At 44.8% G+C, this 18,778-nt stretch overlaps 1 protein-coding gene and 1 long non-coding RNA gene across 6 annotated transcripts in view; both read left to right on the forward strand.

Annotated features, from left to right (window-relative positions):
- The window catches only part of LOC118536322 (uncharacterized), a 32,227-nt gene extending 30,065 nt beyond the window's left edge, over positions 1–2,162 (forward strand). Inside the window, exon 4 of the long non-coding RNA XR_004917624.2 lies at positions 870–2,162. This is a non-coding gene — a long non-coding RNA (uncharacterized LOC118536322). The remainder of the gene's footprint in view (positions 1–869) is intronic.
- A 7,380-nt stretch (positions 2,163–9,542) lies between these two features.
- The window catches only part of CWH43 (cell wall biogenesis 43 C-terminal homolog), a 49,865-nt gene continuing 40,629 nt past the window's right edge, over positions 9,543–18,778 (forward strand). Inside the window, exons 1-6 of one of the 5 annotated variants that reach the window (XM_078068591.1) lie at positions 9,543–9,741; positions 11,606–11,797; positions 13,157–13,277; positions 13,664–13,818; positions 16,704–16,905; positions 18,012–18,100. In XM_078068591.1, coding sequence (XP_077924717.1) covers positions 9,699–9,741; positions 11,606–11,797; positions 13,157–13,277; positions 13,664–13,818; positions 16,704–16,905; positions 18,012–18,100 — 802 coding nt within the window. In that variant the 5' untranslated portion in view covers positions 9,543–9,698. The remainder of the gene's footprint in view (positions 9,742–11,605; positions 11,798–13,156; positions 13,278–13,663; positions 13,819–16,703; positions 16,906–18,011; positions 18,101–18,778) is intronic. The other 4 variants (XM_078068590.1, XR_013446339.1, XM_036093012.2 and 1 more) reach the window with 4 other exon arrangements.

The following is an 18,778-nucleotide window of genomic DNA, read 5'->3' on the forward strand; positions in this document are numbered from 1 at the left end:
CTCCACGTGGTGGGAAACATGCAGCATTTCCCTGCCTTCCATTGCATGACATCCCCCACCAAGGAGGCTAAAAAGCCATCAACACGGACAAAGTTCCACTGGAACACAACAGGCCAAACTTCAAAAATCCTTATTGATTTGTGGTGTGGGTTTGCTTCTGGGGTATATGGCGACGTTGTACTTTGAACTGGGTATAATCTATAAAAGAGAAGTGTGGGTTGGTGAGACCCAACATCTGGGTTACAAATTAAAGCTATAAAAGTAATAAAAATTAAGATGCATGTTTACTTCACACCATGTGCTTAAACTAATAATAGTCATGATGCAGAGGTATAGGTACAATAAAATCTGTGGGAGGTACCATAAAAGTAAGGTTAAAAACAAGAATAAAATAAGGAAAGACTGTCAGTGCAATCATATGATGGAGTTCATAGGAGAGGTAAGCGGAAGTAGTGTGTGCAACTTTTAGGAAACGTCCTTCTCCTCTTTTCTTATTCTTGTTGGTTTGAATGAGGATATGAAGTCTGGCGCTGAAGCAGTTATCCTGAGTCATGAGGTGGAATCTGCCTGTTGAGGATGATGAGCAACAAGATAGAAAGAGCCTGGGTTCCTGATGACTGTAGAGCCGTCGTATCGACCCAGGATTACTGATGCCAGCATTTACGTGAGATGGACAACACCTCAACTTCTTGACGTCACTGTTACTTTGGAGTTTGTATCGTATTTGGTCAAAGCTTGGGATGAATAATTGCCATGACATGTTTTCTATTCTAATAATTCCTCAATCTCAATGGATCGTACCAGCAGGGTGATAACAACATTTGCAGATAAAACCTCAACCCACTTGCTTCTTATGTACTCTTTCTCAGCAAGCCGCTGGAGTCCACCAATGAAGAGGAAGACACGGGATCCTGGAAACAGGGAGCCCAACACAGAAGAGAGGCGAGAGCAGTTTCTCAAATGGCACTGATGGGAAGCTCCAGGACCAGAGCTCTGGAGCAAGCCTGGAGAGCAGCCTGTCCAGACTGGAGCAGAAGATTGGGGGGCACCACCAGGAGAGGTGATTCCAGAGGAAGAAGGGAACTGGTAGAAGGCCTCATGGGTTTGACTATCATGAGGTTTTACAACTCTGGGGGCCAGTTTGGGAACGAATTTGTGGTTATCACAGGTAAGTAAATGAAAAAAAAAAAAAAAAGAAATCAATCATAAAGAGAACACAAAAACTATATGAGAAATAAAATAGAATTGCAGAGTTCTGCACGATGCGGCAGTGACATCATCCCAACACAATAAACACACTACTGATTTATGAAAAATTTGTGAAATAACTGTCACAACTATATTGGATAAAAGAAAGCAAGAAGCATGTGTGTGTGTGTTTATGTGTGTAGGGAGAAGAGATTAAACCCCCATGTTCTACAGTAAAAAAATCAACAACGATGTCTAATTTTTTAAAAAAATCAACACATAAAAATATGGAAGTAAATACCAAAAAAACAGCTAACGGGGGGATGCCTGGGTGTCTCGGTTGGGGGACCGGCTATTGGTTTCAACTCAGATCATAATCTCAGGGTCGTGCCAGCCCTGCCTGAGGCTCCACGCTCAGTGGGGACTCGGCCTGAGGATTCCTTCTCTCTCTCTCTCCCTCTGCCCCTCCCCCCACTCGTGCATGTGCACTCTCTCTAAAATAAATGGGTGGATCTTAAAAAAAAAAAAAACAGCTAAGGAGTTGAAACTGGTTACCCCTGAGGAATGGGGATCAAGGGCAGGGAGGGGTGAGCCAGGGGAAAGATGTTTTGTCATTACTATGTGACTTTTAAAACTATGTATTCTATTACTTTGATCAGAATAAAGATTGAATTAATGAAATAAAATAAAACCATTTGACTATATAATCCCTAAACTCTTTGGAGAGATTGGATTGCATGCAAGAACATTAGGAAAAAATAAGAAGGGAAGATATTATCAGGGAGAATTAGTCTACAAAAGAAAATCCTAGTTTAAAATAATTTATGTAGAGGTGCCTGGGTGGCTCATCCGTTAAGTGTCTGCTTTCAGCTTAGGTCATGATCTCAGGGTCCTGGGATCAAGCCCCGCATCAGGCTCCCTGCTCATCGGGGAACCTGCTTCTCCCTCTCCCTCTGACCTTCCTCCCCACTTGTGTCCTCTCTGTCTCAAATAAATAAATAAAATCTTAAAAAAAATAAAATGATTTATGTAGTTTTCTCTTTGTTATCTATCAATAAGAAAAAATTCATTCATTCATTCATTCATTCATTCATTCATCAGCAAATATCTATTGAGGGCCTGGCATGTCACAGTTCATACTGAGTGCCAGGCCTACAGGGATGAACATGGCATAGTGCCCACCGCCACACAGTGTACCCTTTAACCTTGGTGCTGCTTACTCTGTTCACTACAAAGTAACTATAGCATCGCTGTTTTTCTCAGAGCCTACTCCAGACCAATCATTTTCCATGTGGTGATGAAAATCCTCACAATGACTCCACAAAGAAGGCTTTACAGAAGAGGAAGCTGATGCTCAGAAAGGGTAAGTCACTTGCCCAATTGCATCAGAAGGCTGGAGTCAAGATTCGAATCTAGGAGAGCTTGCTTTGACAATGCTTCTCCTTCCATGACCTTCCCTGACATTCTTGGGGTGGTGGGTGAGTATAACAGCTGTCACACACCAGGCGTTGGGCTAAGTGCTTTGCATGCCTCACACTCATCTGTTTTGGCCTATATCTAAGGAGATTATTTCCTCCTTTGGTGCTGAAAATGCCAGTCACTTGCTCCCCTGGGCTTCCTTGCAGTAAGAGCACACCATCTAATCTCCATCACTCAGACTTCGACTCAGGAGCCGGTGAGGCCAGGGCATCTTCTCCGGGGGCAGGGACGTATGCCCCCCAATCTCCAAGAGAACCTGCTGTGAGGAGCATATTTAACAGCATAAATGCATCCACTGCCCGCATTCATTCCATGCCTCTGCTCTAACCTGGCAGCTCCATTCAATGGATGGGGAAAGGGATACACAGGAGCTGGGCTAGTCCTCCCCGATGCAGGATCCTCCAATTGCCTCCCATTCTGTCCGGCTGAGACTTTCACAGAGGTCACCACAGTCTGAGGCTCTCCCACCCTGTCCTCCTTCCTCCCTGCTCTCTTTTTCAGGAGCATCGGACCGCATCCCCCTCTGAAGGCTCTCCCCCCTTCTCCTGCTCCCTCCCCTTTTGTTTTTCATGGGTATTCCCCTCACAGATACCTTTCACTTCTAATTCTGTCCTGGTGTCTGCTCCCCTAGGGACCTTAGCTGACACACCATCGCTGGAGGTGTTGGCAGATAGGGCAGCCGAAAAGGCAAGGTCCAGGGGGCAGCGGTGGTGGGAGCAGGAGAGTTGACTCACCAGCGCGGCCATGGCAGCGGGCTAACTGTGGCAGCCGGTGCTCAGGGCAGCAGGTTTTCTCCACGAATCAGGAGTACAGCTTGGCTTCTGGCCCCTGCTCCCAGAAGTTTAGCTATGGGCTAGTCCACGGGTGAGCTGGGATTTGAGTACAGATGGGTTCATTCCTGAAGCCCCACTCTTAAGGGTTGTATTATGGTCTCCATTTTTCCAGTTCAAAAGAATGTGGTGCTTTTACTGGTAACCTTAATTGAAAACCTGACAGAAGACTCTGGCAATCGAGGAGACTGGATCCCTGCCTGTACTGATTTCCCTAGAGAGCATTTACTGAGCAAATATTCATGAGGGGCAGCATAACAATGCTTAGAGGACAAGTTAATTCAAGCATCACACTCACATTTTGTAACCTGATTATTCCTCTTTCTCTCCTTCTTATGCCTAGAAGGGCACAAGATGAGCACTCAAGGGCATCCCCTTAATTTTTATACTCCCTTAACCTCTGGGGAAAAAACTGGATAGGGGCATATTGTTTAGGGCAATGCTAGTTCTATACTGAATAAACCCCGGCATTTCAGTGGCTTAATCATATTCACCAGTACAAGGTTGGTGTTCCCAGTCAACAGGCTAGCTTTCCTCTTTGTAATGAGTCAAGGTCCTCAGCTCCCTTCCTCTTGTGGCTCAGCCTTTCCCAGGGGTCTCATCACAAGCAGAAGAGGAGAGAAGGGGAGAGAGGAAGCACGTTTCAACCTCCTTGTCTGGCAGTGATACATCCCTTGGTTCACATTCCACTGATGAGAACTAGTCACCTAAGACCCCATGGAGATGCCCGAGAGCTGAGAAGTGCAGCCTCTGGCTGGCAGCTCCTCTCTAGTAACAGCTCTATTCTCTGGACAGCAGAGGACAGACAGGAATGTTTGGGCAGATAGTTAACCTTCTCTGCCATCGGGAGCTTCCATTTTGTTTCCATTCAAGGAAAGCAACAGCTGCCCAAAGTGGAGAGAGGCAGGCAAAGAGTATTCCTTTGTTTCTTCAGAGCCACAAGCTGAAGTCTGCTATCTCAAGCAAAATCCAGTGCCTTGAAGACTTTGGCTAAAACAAAGCCAAAGATCATCAGTTTCTTAGAGAAGTTCATTACTTTTTTCATTTTGTTAGAGACGTGTAACCTCTCTCTTTTGAATGAACTGAATGGGGGGGGGGTGTTCATGTTTTCTAGGTAGGGAGTCTGTTTATTGAATATTACCATAAACAAAGCAACCTAAATATCCATCAAAAGGGGAATGGTTACGTAAATTATATATAACCATGCTATGAAATAACATAAAGCCATTAAAAGTCACATTTCAGAAAATTCTTGATGGACATGAGAAAATATTCTTAATGTATTAGGCAAAAAAGAAGCAAATAATCAAAGATAATTAAATAACTACTAATCAATTCCTAATTAAAATGAAAAGGACTAACAACTATAAATTCTCTCTGTATATACATATAATAGATATAATGGATTATGTGTGTGTGTGTATATACACACATATATATAACAGATGTAATGAATTGTAATAGATTGCATTATTGTTCAAAACACTCCCTGCTTCTTTTGTATACACTTTGCCCCACTGAATCAGCTTGACCACTCTATTTGCCGAGTGTGATGTAGTCTTCGATGAGACCCACAGGTAGAGGCTGTTCCTTCAGCCTGAGTCCCAGATTCATGGGGATGAAGAACCGCGGCAGCCGCCCCCCGCATGGACACGTGATGTGAGTGAGTAATAAACATCTGTCATTGTAAAACACGGACTTAGCTTATACTAAAGTGGCCCGGATGCTCTAAAAAAAATGGGCATACTTGAGAGCTTGAAGTGACATGAAGGAGAGTTTCTTCTTGTTTTGCCTCTTCAAAGAAAATCATTTCTGTTTTTTGTTAGACCAGAGGATCTTTATTATTCCATAAAAAGTATTATCTCCTTGTAGAGATTCTTGTCTTCTGATAAAAATAGTCTCAATATGTTCTGACTGACCTTGACGTGTTCAGCCTCCAAGAAACAGGGAAAGAGGAAAGGAGCAGTGGGTAATGCCATGATGGGCTTCATTCATTTCCATGTAAAATAAGAATGCAAATGGCATTTGGAGGTCAAAGAAGAGATACCGACAAAAATGAAAAGACTGTGGCCTTTGAAATTAGATTAAAACCAGGCAGACTATAAATACAAAAATTGAGGTAGCGGCAGTGAATTACATATAATGGATGCATTCACAGAGCAGATCAAGCTGAATGACGCTGATACAGTTATATAGTAACTTATATTCTGTATGTCCTGAGTAAAAGTTACACAGTAACAATAGTTAAATAGCAACGAAATTAAATGGAGAGCAAGGTAATTAAAAGTTCACCTAAGCATTCTGTTGGACTTACGATATTTGGGAATGAAATTAAAAGCAACTTCATAATTAACCTGTTGTAGGAACAATAATTCAAACTACGTAAGAACTTATGTACTTACAAGCTACATAAGAAGGGGTCGGGAATCATGATAGATGTTCCCACAATGTGCCACGGAGGGACAACATGGTAAATCAGAAAAATTATTGCAAACACAACCAAATTATTATTATCCCTTTGTAGAAGGGGAGTGGAAAAAAAAAAAAACCCTAATGAAATTCTCCCTGGCATACTGATGCCATTCTTCTCTCCACAGTTGGAAGAAAGTCAGAATGAATTAGAGAATGCCTAGAGAAGGCAATTAAAATAAGCTCAGAATGGAGCGGTTATTCACGTAATGGTCAAACAAGTACTTACCTACAATATGCTTAGCATACGGTCAAATATTATGAAGAGATATACAAATAATAATGCAAGTTAAATACCATAGGCGATACGCTGAGTGCTTTAGTACTTAATCTATTTAAACCCCGAAACAACTATGTATAAAGTAGGTGTTTATAGCAGAAACAGCTGCTCACCACAACTTGATTTCTTTCCTTTCTGGGTTCACAGCTAGACTGCATTTTTCCAGACTCCCTTGAAGGTAGCAGTGATCAAATGGTTAAAGAGAAAAAAAATTACTAAGACTAAAAACTGAGCTTTCAATTTTTCAGTAGAAAACACAATGCATCCTTAATAGAAGCAAAGTTCGTCCTACAACTTAGCTTTGAAAGGGACAAACTTTACAGAGCACCTACATGGCACTCACAGCACTAAATACGATGCTTTTCATATGGGAGCAAGAAAAATTAATGTATGTGGGCAAAGAGGAAGGAAAAAGCAGTGTCTGATGTTTATATTCCTGAAGTCCTTCACATGTTGAAGGATGGCTCATAGTAAAAGACTGGAACAGAATCAAAACACTTTTATAAAACATAACTAGAATGTATTGTATTTTTAAAGCTGTCTTCTTGAGATATAATTCACACACCTATAATTCATCCATTTACCGTGTGTAAGGCAATAGTTTTAGTATATTCATAGTTGTGTAACCACGGCCACAATCTAATTTTAGAACACTTCATCCCCCCCTTGGAAGAAACTGTATGCCCATTCGAATATTCCCTTTCCCTTGCCACTTGTCCCCCAGCCCTAAGCAACGAATTTACTCTTGGTCACTATAAATTTGCCAGTTTGGAAAGTTTCATTTAAATGGAATTGTACAATATGTGATTTATGTTGTGACTGGCTTCTTTTACGTAGTGTAATGTGTTTTTTTTTTTTTTTAAGATTTTATGTATTCATTTGAGAAAGAGAGAGAGAGAGCACAAGCAGGGGGAGAGGCAGAGGGAGAGGGAGAAGCAGACTCACCACTGAGCAGGGAGCCTGATGCCGGGCTCAATCTCAGGACCCTGAGATCATGACCTGAGCCGAAGGCAGACGCTCAACCATCTGAGCCACCCAGGCGCCCCTAGCAGAATGTTTTCAAGCTTCATCCATGGTGTAGCATGTATCAGTACTTCATTCCTTTTTGATTGCTGAATAATATTCCAGTGTATGGATATACCACCTCTTGTTTATCCAACCATCATTTGTTGCACATTTGGGCTGTTCCCACTTTTTGGCTATTATAAATATGGTTCTATGAACATTTGTGTACAAATTCTGCATGTTTTCATTTCCCTTGGGTATATATACTTATACTTACCCAGGAGTATTGTTAGGTCATATGGTACTTTATGTTTAATCATTTGAGGAATTACCAGACTATTTTCCAAAGTAGCTACACCATTTTACATTCCCACCAGCAATGTAGAAGGGTTCCACTTTCTCCAAATCTTTGTCAACACTTGTGATTGTCTGATTTTTTTTTATTATAACCATCTTAGTGAGTGTGAAGTGGTATCTCATTGTGGTTTTGATTTGCCTTTCCCTAATGAAATTATTTGAATATTCTTTGCCTGTGCTTATTGGCTACTTGTATATGTTCTTTGGAGAAAGGTCTATCAAATCTCTTGTTCATCTTTAAATTGGGTTGTTATTGTTGACTCATATTTTTTAATGTATGCTCTGGATAACAGCTCCTTACCAGATGTACGATTTGAAAATACTGTCTCACAATATGTGCACTGTTTTTTCACCTTCTTGATAGTGTCCTTTAAAGCATAGAGCTTTTAATTTTGATGAGGCCCAGTTTATCTCTTGTCTTTTGTCACTTGGGCTTTGGGTGTCATTTCTTTTTTTTCTTTTTAAAGACTTTATTTATTTATTTGACAGAGAGAGACACAGCGAAAGAGGGAACACAAGCAGGGGGAGTGGGAGAGGGAGAAGCAGGCTCCCCACTGAGCAGAGAGCCTGATGCGGGGCTCGATCCCAGGACCCTGGGATCATGACCTGAGCCGAAGGCAGACGCTTAATGACTGAGCCACCCAGGCGCCCCTTTGGGTGTCATTTCTAAGAATTCACTGCCCAACTGAAGACCCTGGAGATTTACTCCTATGTTTTCTTCTCAGTTTTATAGTTTTATGTCTTACAGTTAGGTCTTTGATCCATTTAGAATTAAATGGCATATTGCATATTGTGTGAGATATGGGTCCTACTTTATTGTTTTTCAGGTGGATATCCAGTTGTTCTAGAACCATTTGTTGAAGACCATCGTTTTCCCCCAGGAAATTGTCTTGGCAAACTTATTGAAAGTCATCTGACCCCAATGGAGAGGATTTATTTCAGGACTCTCAGTTCTGTTCCATTGATCTATATGCTATCCTTGTGACAGAGTACTAGTAATTACCTAAGTGGTTTGGAACTCTTTGCTCAAAACTGCTATGGACTTACAGCAACAATTGCTCTGAAGCGATTCTTATACTTTTAGGCAACTCATCATTGTTTCATTTCAGAACAAACTTTCCAGAAGTGATAAACGATGAAGTCTTCTAAGGAGTTAAAGAGAATTAATATAAATCGCTTTGGGAAGGTTCAAAAAATTTTTTCAAGACATTCTGGGGTGGGGTAATATTTGAGCGAGAAACAACCGGCCTAGTTCACTGGCTCCATTGTTAATTAGAACGTCTCTCCCTTTCTCCTTAGGGATGGGCACTCTCAAACATCATTATTCATGAAGTTGAGGAGGGCAGAGTTTCCCCGCACATCAGCGGTTTTCTCTCCCCTGAGCAAGGGTTGCGACGTCTCTAAAAGCCACAGAAAATCCTGGAGCCTCTAGAACGTTTGGACCACCCTTCCCGAGCGCAATTTGTTTACCACCAAGCTGAGAAGGAGTAGCGCAGTCTGGGGAGCCACCCGCCTCCGGAGCGTCGCCCAGTCCTTAAAAAAGACGAGGTGCTGTTGGCTCCTGTTCGCCCAGAGTGCGGGAGCCCGTCCTGCAGACCCCCTCCCGTCCACCCTTCCCCTCATTAGCGCACCCCCGTGGGCCTCGTTTAAACCCGGCACCCGGGCCCGACGCTACGCCGGTTCCCGCCCTCCCGGGCGTCTGCAGCGCTCCTTCCCCGGGCTGCTCTGCGGCCGGGCCGGGCGCCCCGGGTTTTGCCCGACGGCGGGGTCCCAGGCCCCCGTGAGCCTGCCGGGAGCTGTCGCGGGGCCGGAGGCGGCCGGCCCGGGGGCACGGCGCCGGAGCGCGCAGGTGGCACGGGCCCGGGCAGGCTGGGCTGGGCGTGGGGTGCGGAGGCGGACGCGCGGCGGCCCCACCCTCGCCCGGGCTCGGCTGGGCGCTCTGGCCGCGGGCTGGTGGGTGGCGGCCGGCTCGGCGAGGGGACGTACGCGCGGACCCAGCTCCCGAGGACGCGGCGGCGGGCGCGGGGCGCGGGGCGCGGCGGGGCGGGCGCGTGCTGCTGGCTGAAGAAGCGCTGCTCCACGTCGCGGCCATGCCCTGGCTGTGGCGAGAGATCCTCCTGGAGAGCCTGCTGGGTAAGCCGAGGCCGCCCTGGGCGCGCGGGTCCGGAGCCGCGGCGCTGGGCCGGGGGGCTGGGCTCGGGAAGGAGGGAGCGCGCTCCGCGCCCCAAATAGAGAAGTCCCCTGGGAAGTTTTGCTACCGAAGTCAAAAAAAGACAAGACCCAGATTGGGGTTGGGAAGCCGAGGATTCGGGGGGCGGTGCGGGGGGAGACAGTGCCCCGGAGCTCCCGCGCCACCCCGGGGTTGCGCCCAGTTCTCCACGTGGAGGCCTTGAACTGGCGCTGCTGTACAGCCCCCGAACCTCCGTACCCCCCAGACCTTTAAGTTTAGATTAATAAACGTCAGTGCTGGACCTTACCTTTCTGAAGGAAAGGGGCCTCCGTGTCCCCCCCGCGGCCTGAGGTGAGCACACCTCACCACTGGGCATTTGACGAAGAGCGTCGAACTCGAGTCCTGTGTGCGCACTTAACAGGTTTGCCCAGAGTCCCAAGAACAATTATTGGTGTAATTCTGTCGGACTTGTGTGATTAAAATCAGAATCCCCAGCCAAACGTTTGGGAGAATGCTATCATCTCGCTGTTCATTATGAAACATTCCTTGGGCTTGGGAGGGGCACCTGCCTAAAAACTTGATTTTCTGGGAGCTGCTCATATTCAGAAGCCACCCCCCCGCCCCCCGCTTTTGCCCTGGTTCCGAATGTATCTCATAAGTACAGCAGTGTAACGTGAATTACATTCAGTAAGTACCTAGGGTGCTAGGTACTCTGAGTACTTGATCTCATTTAATCCTAACAACCCTGTGAGGTGGCTAAAAGAGCTATTTTGCTGATTAAGAAAGGAAGGCTGAGAAGTACGAGGGGAGAAAGTTAACTACACGTGACGAAGATAGATGACTGCATTTGGAACCAGACTGCCCGGGTTTAGGTTCACTCTGCCATGTGTTACGGTTTTGACCTTAGGCAGTTACTTTCTGAATCGCAGAAGTTTTCTTTGCTTTTACATTTGTAAGAGGGGAGTAAAAAGTGTCCATTTCATAGGACATGAGTTGGATGAGGAACAAGGGAGATGATCTCCGTAAATACTTAGCACAGATGTTGACACATAGTAAGTGCCCATTAGTTAATTATCATTAATGTAGAAGATGATGTAGTCAGTAGTTGGCCGAGGTGAGCCTGACTTCAGATCTAGGTTTTTCACTTACCCCATACTGTCTCCTAAGGTTAGGTTTAAAAAAGTCTACTTACAAGAAAATGATTGTTGCCTAACTAACCTGCCTTTGGGTGCAGTCTGGAGTGCGAGGAAGGGAGTCCTGCTGCTTGTCCCCCCACCCCTTTTTTTCTTTGCTTTGCTTTTTTTTTTTTTTTTTCTCATAATCTCTTCATCCAACATGGGGCTTGAACCCACGACCAGAGATCAAAAGCTGCATGCTCATCCAACTGAGCCAGCCAGGTGCCCCTGTTTGTTCCTCTTTTTGATTTTCATGATACTGCTCTTTATAGAAGGGTTGACTTAGGTAAAGACATTTTATCAATTAGGGTCCTGACAGAATATCAAATTCAACCCAGATGGTCCAGATGAAGAGGTTTTAAGAAAGGGACGACCTATGGGAGTGTGAACAAGGTTAAAGGAGTAAACAAGGGGTGTCAAGGGACTCACCACAGCAGGACCCATTCTCATCCTGGGACATTCTCTTTCTGATGGGGGGGAGGGGAGGAATTCTGTAGTGGAATCTTGTTAAGGTCAGAATGGTGAAGGAGGGTGGGTCAGCCAGAGCAGTTATGGTGGGGCGGGGAGCAGGGCTACTGTGGGAAACAAGGACACCTTTACACTTGCCCTTTAAACATTTTTTTTTCCTCTTTAAACATTTTCCCCCCCCTAGGGTATGTTTCTTGGTCTCTCTGCCATGGCCTGGGACCGATGATCTATTACTTTCCCCTGCAAACTCTGGAACTCACTGGGCTTGAAGGCTTTGGCGTAGCGTTTCTTTCTCCAATATTCCTAATATTTACTCCTTTCTGGAAATTGGCTAACAAGAAGTGGATGCTCATCCTGTTGCGGATAACTACTGTGGGTAAGATTTAAAAGTGCTTCTGTGAGGTTTTTTTTTTTTTTTTTGTCAAAAATCAAGTGAAAATATGTAGACTGTTCTTTGAATGCTAAATGATTAAATGAAACAAGATTCCTCTTTCTCTTACGACTACCTTAAAGAGTTGTAGTGGAATTGGAAGGCTACACTAAGAGTCCATGCCTCTAACAGTTCTAACTTTTCTATCAGATTGGAAAAGCCTAAGGATCACTGAAATGAAGAGGGAGAATAGGTCACCTCTTGAACATTTTGTGTTCTTTTCCCAACTATGACACAAAAGTCAGAAACCATTAAAAATTGTTGAATGCTACTGAATGAAAATAGGAAAATTGTGCATGATGAACACTATAGTAAAGCAAAGTCAAACAACAAATTAGGAAAGATACGTGCAGCTCTTTTAGCCAAAGGGCTAGTTTCACTAACATAGGGTTTCTACAAATCAATAATAAAAAGGACCAACAACTCAATAGATAACAGAGCAAAGAATATGATCGGTTTATTGGAAAGGAAGTATAATTGGTTCTTAAAAATACTAAAATGTGTAGAATACAAAGAACACCCCCCCACACACACACACACATATATTTGTATGTAACTTCACGTACTGGATTGCCACTTTGGAAAACAGTTTGGCAGTTCCTCAAAATGTTAAACAGAGTTATCATATGACCTAACAACTCCACTTCTTAGTATATACCCAAGAAAAACGAAAACATTGGTTCACATATGACCTTGAACACAAATGGTTATGGCAACATTATTCTTAGTAGCCAAAGAATGGAAGCAACCCAAACGCCCATCGCTGATGAATGGATGAACAAAATGCACTATTTCCGTGCAGTGGAATATTATTCAGCCATAAAAAGGAATGAAGAACTGATACATGCTACAGTATGGATAAGCCTTGAAAACCTTATGCTAAGTGAAAGAAGCCAGTCACAGAAGGCTATATATTATATGATTCCATTATACGAAATGCTCAGAATGGGAAAAATCCAGACAGACAGGTGATTGCCAGGGGCTGGGGCGGTGGGGAGGAGGAAGAAGGAGGGTGTGATAATGGGTATAGATTTCTTTTTGGGGTGGTGAAAATGTTCTGGAATTACATAGTGGTAATAGGTGCACAACTTCGTGAGTATATTAGAAGCCACTGAATTGTACGCTTTAACATAGTGGATTTTGTGTTACGAATGACGTCACAAAAATTTTTTAAAAGATTTATACACACGATTATATATTAACTTGATCTTCCTGAGTATAAGACACAACAGTTACCAAATGCAGATCATGAGGTTCCAATGCATGATTGCCAGAAAGGTTTAGCTCCCCTTCATTTGTTTGTAGGCGGCATAGCCTCCTTCCTGGCTCCAAATGCCAGGGTTCGGCTGGTGGTCCTCGCGCTTGGTGTGTCTTCCTCGCTGATCCTGCAAGCCGTGACATGGTGGACAGGAAGTGGCTTGCAAAGGTATGGTATCTTCTGTCTACGGACAGAGGTTCGTATCTTATGCCTGTAGACAAACAAGTGTGATAGCTTTCCAAGCGGGAGGTTGGGACCAGGAATTCCAAGTGATAGTATTTACTTTGCATACAGCTTGTAGAGGTCTCATTTTTTTTTTCTTTTTCACAAAATCAGAATGGGAATGCTTGCCGTCAGTCTCCATCATGTTTTGAGCATTAAGGAATTATAACAAGTTGCTTAGGTAATGGACTATATAAAGACTAAGGCATGTTCCTTACTGCAAATTACCAACAGGACTATTTCATATACTCATTCTCTGAATTATGACATTCACTGAACACAGTACACTGAAACCACATAAAAAGTTGTTAAATGTATTTTTGTATTTACAGGTACCTCAGAATCTGGGGATTCATTTTAGGACAGATTCTTCTTCTTGTTCTCCGCATCTGGTACACTTCACTAAACCCAGTCTGGAGTTATCAGATGTCCAACAGAGTGATACTCACATTAAGTACCATAGCCACACTTGATCGCATTTACACAGGTAAGTGTACGCTCGGTTGTTTTTTTTTTTTTTTTAAGAATTTGCTCTCTTGCATAGTTTACTTTTCTTATCTGAATGCAACACATCTTGAAAAGATAAAAAGTCTTTCTGCACTATATCTCCATTTCAATGTTCTGTCCCTCTGAAATAGTAACCACCATAGCCAGTGGAGTATTATCTAAGCAGAAGGCACCTTTTCCTTGCCAGAACAGAGGGTGCAAATTTCTGGCTCTTATCAGTGTGGAGTGGGAGGGTAAACCAGGCCTCAGACTCCCAGCTGGCTTTCAGCTCTGTCTTTCTCCCTTTTCCCTCCGGACGGAGCTTTCCAGGATGAGACCCTTCATTTCTCTTCCTCCATAGTGACCCCAGTATGGGATCAGTATGGAGGAAGAGAAGTTAGTTGTCAGCAAGGGCTGGGAGAACTATCTGGGTTCTTTGTTTTTTTTCTGTTTTTGTTTTTTTTTTGTGGGAGTCTGAAGATATATTCTTTTAAAGATTTATTTATTTGAAAAAGAAAGTGAGTGAGTGAGCAGGGGGAGGGGCAGAGGGAGAGGGAGACAAGCAGACTCCCCGCTGAGCAGGGAGCCCAACACGGGGCTTGATCCCAGGATCCCGAGATCACGACCTGAGCCGAAATCGAGAGTCAGACGCCCAACCGACTGAGCCACCCAGATACCCCGGGAGTCTGAAGATATTTAAGCTTCAAGTCTGAAACTTGAAAAGAAAGGAAATCTTGCATATTTACACCACCTTTCAAGTCACCTGTCTCTCTCTGGAGCTGACTTTCTCAGAGACAGACATACCCAACTTGGATGTTTGCTCCATATGCTAACTTGAGATCCTTCTCAAAAAAGGGAGAAGTGTTACTAGATTCTGGTTAACTTACACCTGGCTTTTTGTGTAAGTCTCAGTGAGTCACTATTCTTTTGTCAATACAAGGAGAAATCTCACAGATTAATGGAAGTTTAGAGGGTTTTGGCTCACCATGAACAAAGTGCTTGTATAATCCCCCTTTGGCCCCAACTTTGGCATGAAATGGGGGCAGTGAGAATAAGGGAGCATCAGGCAAGTAAATTGGTCAAGTGACAATATTAGTTAGAACATTTAGAATGCGGTCTGGCGCCCTAATACCTGCTTTATGTTTTATAAAACACTAACTTTTAAAGGTGGCAACTCAGGCAGCATATTTCACAGGTACAGCCTGATAAGGACCTGAACATCAGGGTATCGCTTACATTTCCCGACTTGAGTTTTCTTCTTTCTCGCCTGTTTTAAATTTATGTGACCCAGTTGTTGGTCCCTTCCTGTTTTTGCCCTGTGCCTCATTTACGAAACTCCAGACTCCTCACCTGTTTCCCCGGAATATCAGATCACACCAGGCATTTCTGTAGTTTTATCAAAGATTTGCTGGGTCCTGGGGGCGGGGTCCCGCACCATAGGACACAGCAGTGATACTTGGCAAATTTAGGTCTCTTCTTTCCTAAAGACTGCTTAGTCTCCAGGTCCTGGCCTCTTGCATCTTCACCACCCTCCCCATCATCCCTGTAGCTCCCAGCTCTGCTCTCCTTCCGGCCCCTTTATTGGCAGAAGGGCTTTCTTCCTCCTTGTGAAATCCCGCTGCCAGCCCCACAGGCAGACCCTAAGGCTTTCTTCTACCCTGTGGAGAGCTTCACAGTATCATGAGGCTTCTGCCCAACAGGCTGTCTGTTCCTACAAAGAAATTCTTCTGCCAGCATTTTGTCCAGTTCTTACGTTTTTGTACGTGAAGTCATTGATGCAATGAAATGAGACGTCTTGGTGAAAGAGTCCCATGAAGTATGGTATAGTTAGGCACAGAGGCATGGGAACCAGTCTGCCTAAGCTCTCTTTACCAGCGGTATGATCTTGGACAAGTGGCTTGTTCTCTCTGGGTCTCAGTTTTCTAATCTGTAAAATGGGACTAGTAATAGAGTTTACTCATGAAGTTGTTGGGAGGGTGGAATGAGTTCGTATCAAAGGCTGGGAACAGGACCTGACTCTCAGTAACTGCCCAGTCAGTGTACTGCTGTTCCTCTGGGTGCTCAGCGGGTTAGATGAGAGCCCTGTTCTGGGGGGGGATGCGGCCCGGTATTCCCTGAACGTATCAGTCCCTTTTTCTCTCCATAATTTTGCTCGTAACTGTTAACTTCACATAACTGTTAACTTCACAGTAAATACCTTGCTGCATTTCTTTTTTTTTTTTTTTTTAAGGTTTTATTTATTTGAGAGAGAGAGCAAGAGTGGTGTGGAGAGGCAGAGGGAGAGGGAGAAGCAGACTCTCCACTGAGCAGGGAGCCCAATGTGGGGCTCGATCCCAGGACCCCGGGATCATGACCTGAGCCGAAGGCAGACTCTTAACTGACTGACTCACCCAGGCATGCCCCCCCCTTGATGCATTTTCTTTTTTTTTTTTTTTTAAAGATTTTATTTATTTATTTGAGAGAGAGAGAGAATGAGAGAGAGCGAGTACATGAGAGGGGGGAGGGTCAGAGGGAGAAGCAGACTCCCTGCTGAGCAGGGAGCCCGATGCGGGACTCGATCCAGGGACTCCAGGATCATGACCTGAGCCGAAGGCAGTCGCCTAACCAACTGAGCCACCCAGGCGCCCGATGCATTTTCACTTGTGAAATTCCAAAATGCTTTATTCTCTCTAAACCATTCCTGATCTAGCCTGTCTGAAATCGTCTCTCCCACCAACTAGCTTCTCAGCCTATTCTGCTTTATATTGTAGTTTCATGTCTCACCTTCCCTTCTGAAATAAGCTCCCTGAAGCCAGGTACCATTTCTTAACTTGCTAAAAGTCTGTGAAAGGTAGAGGGTAAATTTTCATGTAACTGACTCTTTTCCTTTTTTTTTTTTAATCCTAGATGGTGACTGCAATAAACCAGAGGGAAAAAAGCCCGGAGAGGCAGCAAAAGGCATGGCCTCCAGACCTGCCTGGTGGTTGGCAGGGGCTGCCTTTGGCAGTCTTGTGTTCCTCACTCACTGGATTTTTGGAGAGGTCTCGCTTGTTTCCAGATGGGCAGTGAGTGGGCACCCCCATCCAGGGCCAGATCCTAACCCATTTGGGTGAGTTTCGGTTTGGAAGCAATCAAGAAATTGGCTAGTATAGTTGAAGGAAGAAATACTTCTTTTGTTGAGCAGCTAGATTTGTGCCAGCCAGATAGTTCATATTCCACTTTCCCGACCTAGCATGACATTATTGTGTACTGTGGTGATAGAGCCAGAAGGGTGTTTGCCCCCGTGCTGAACAATTGCTAAAAAGCAGGTGATGGAAGGCTGAGGGATATGCACGGCTGAGTAAGAGGTTCTGGGAGCTCCTGCTTGGGCACTCTGAGGAATCCCTGCCTGGAGGAGCGTTCTCTGGGGCAGGGGAGACATGGCGTTCCCTGACCATTTCCTCCAGACCCCTCATTTGGCATTTGGTGGGATGAGACCTCAGTGCCCTGATTGAGAGAGACCAGGTTGGCAGTCTGGGCATCGATCTATATTCTCTGAGAAGGAGGGAAGCCCAGGGAGATCTCTGCATCCTCTGGTACTTGCTCCAACTGTGGGGCACCCGGGGAGTCCGCAGTCTTGAGTTTAAGTGTTGGTTCATGTACTTGGTCCTCATTAACCCTTTCTCTAATCTTTGGGATACCTGTTTTCTCCTGTGTTCAGGCCCAGCCTTTCATGTAAAAAGATTGGAGGAACCTTTAAAACATCTGCCTCAGATAACTATTTCGGCTCAGGTCATGATCTCAGGGTCCTGGGATGGACAGCCTGCACTGGGCTTGGAGCTCAGCGCAGAGTCGGCTTGTCCCTCTCCCTCCCCCTCTGTTCCTCCCCATGCTCTTGCGCTGCACTCTCTCTCTCTCAAATAAATAAAATCTTTAAAAATAAAATAAAATGTCACATGGCCAATATAGATTCTAATTTAACAGTCTGAGAAAACTCAATCATTGTGTTTTACCTTGACCATGAAAGATTGAAGATAATCATTTATCTCAAGTCTGAGCTGTTACTTCCATGTTCTGAATGGATATTATGTCGGTTTTCATGATCTCAGTGGGTTTTTTCACCCTCATATTATCTCTTGGACGTACCTAGAGGTAGGAGATGTATTTCCCTTTTATATTTGGGGCAGTGAAATATTAATGACGGCAGATGCCCCATAGCATGTCATTTTCTTACAGAGGTGCAGTCCTGCTGGGCTTGGCGAGCGGATTGATGCTCTCGGCGTGTGCGTGGTTTCCCAGTTCCAGTTTAATCTGGTGGGTTACAGGTACGTGGAGTTTGCCTGTAGAAGTGCCTGCCATTCTGCTCTGGTTGACCGCGTCCTTGCAGGCAGGCGGCCATACCGATCTGTGCTGTTGCCAGGTGGGCCGCTGTAACCCGGATGTCACCACGGGTACCAGTGCCCGCCGGCTGCAGGTTCCTGCTTCCTCCTACTTCATTGCCTCTCTCCTGCTGTAGCTCCACACTGCCACCTGACGACGCCTCCATACTCTCCCCCGTCTCCTGAACAAGCCACGTGTGTCAGTAACAGTGTTCCCGCAGGGCTGAGGAGATGGAGGTCAGGCATCACCACGTTGCCAGACGTCTTGCCCTCTCCAAGCTTCCCTGCTCCTCTGGTATTAAGGAACACCCTCCTTAGCGTCTCACCCCTCAACCCAGCTTTGGGGTCCACGTTTGCTCATTCAAAGGCCGGGACCCTCTCTTCCCAGTCACACCCGTTAGGATTACAGAATATTGAAGGAGGCCATCATATTTTAGGAGCAACTACTTATTTTTATGACTATAGTTTATTAATGACCAAATCGTGCCACTCTTCTGCCTTCCCCTTAAGAGGCAGAAATGGTTGGAGTCAGTTTTAGCGTTAAATAAAAAACTCCCCACTCTGTGACAGAGCAAACAGCGTAATTGGTTTCTGTGAGGAGAGATGCCCCATACATATTCATTA

Source organism: Halichoerus grypus, chromosome 3 (genome assembly GCF_964656455.1).
Source record: "Halichoerus grypus chromosome 3, mHalGry1.hap1.1, whole genome shotgun sequence".
In the NCBI taxonomy this organism is placed as follows: Eukaryota; Metazoa; Chordata; class Mammalia; order Carnivora; family Phocidae; genus Halichoerus; species Halichoerus grypus.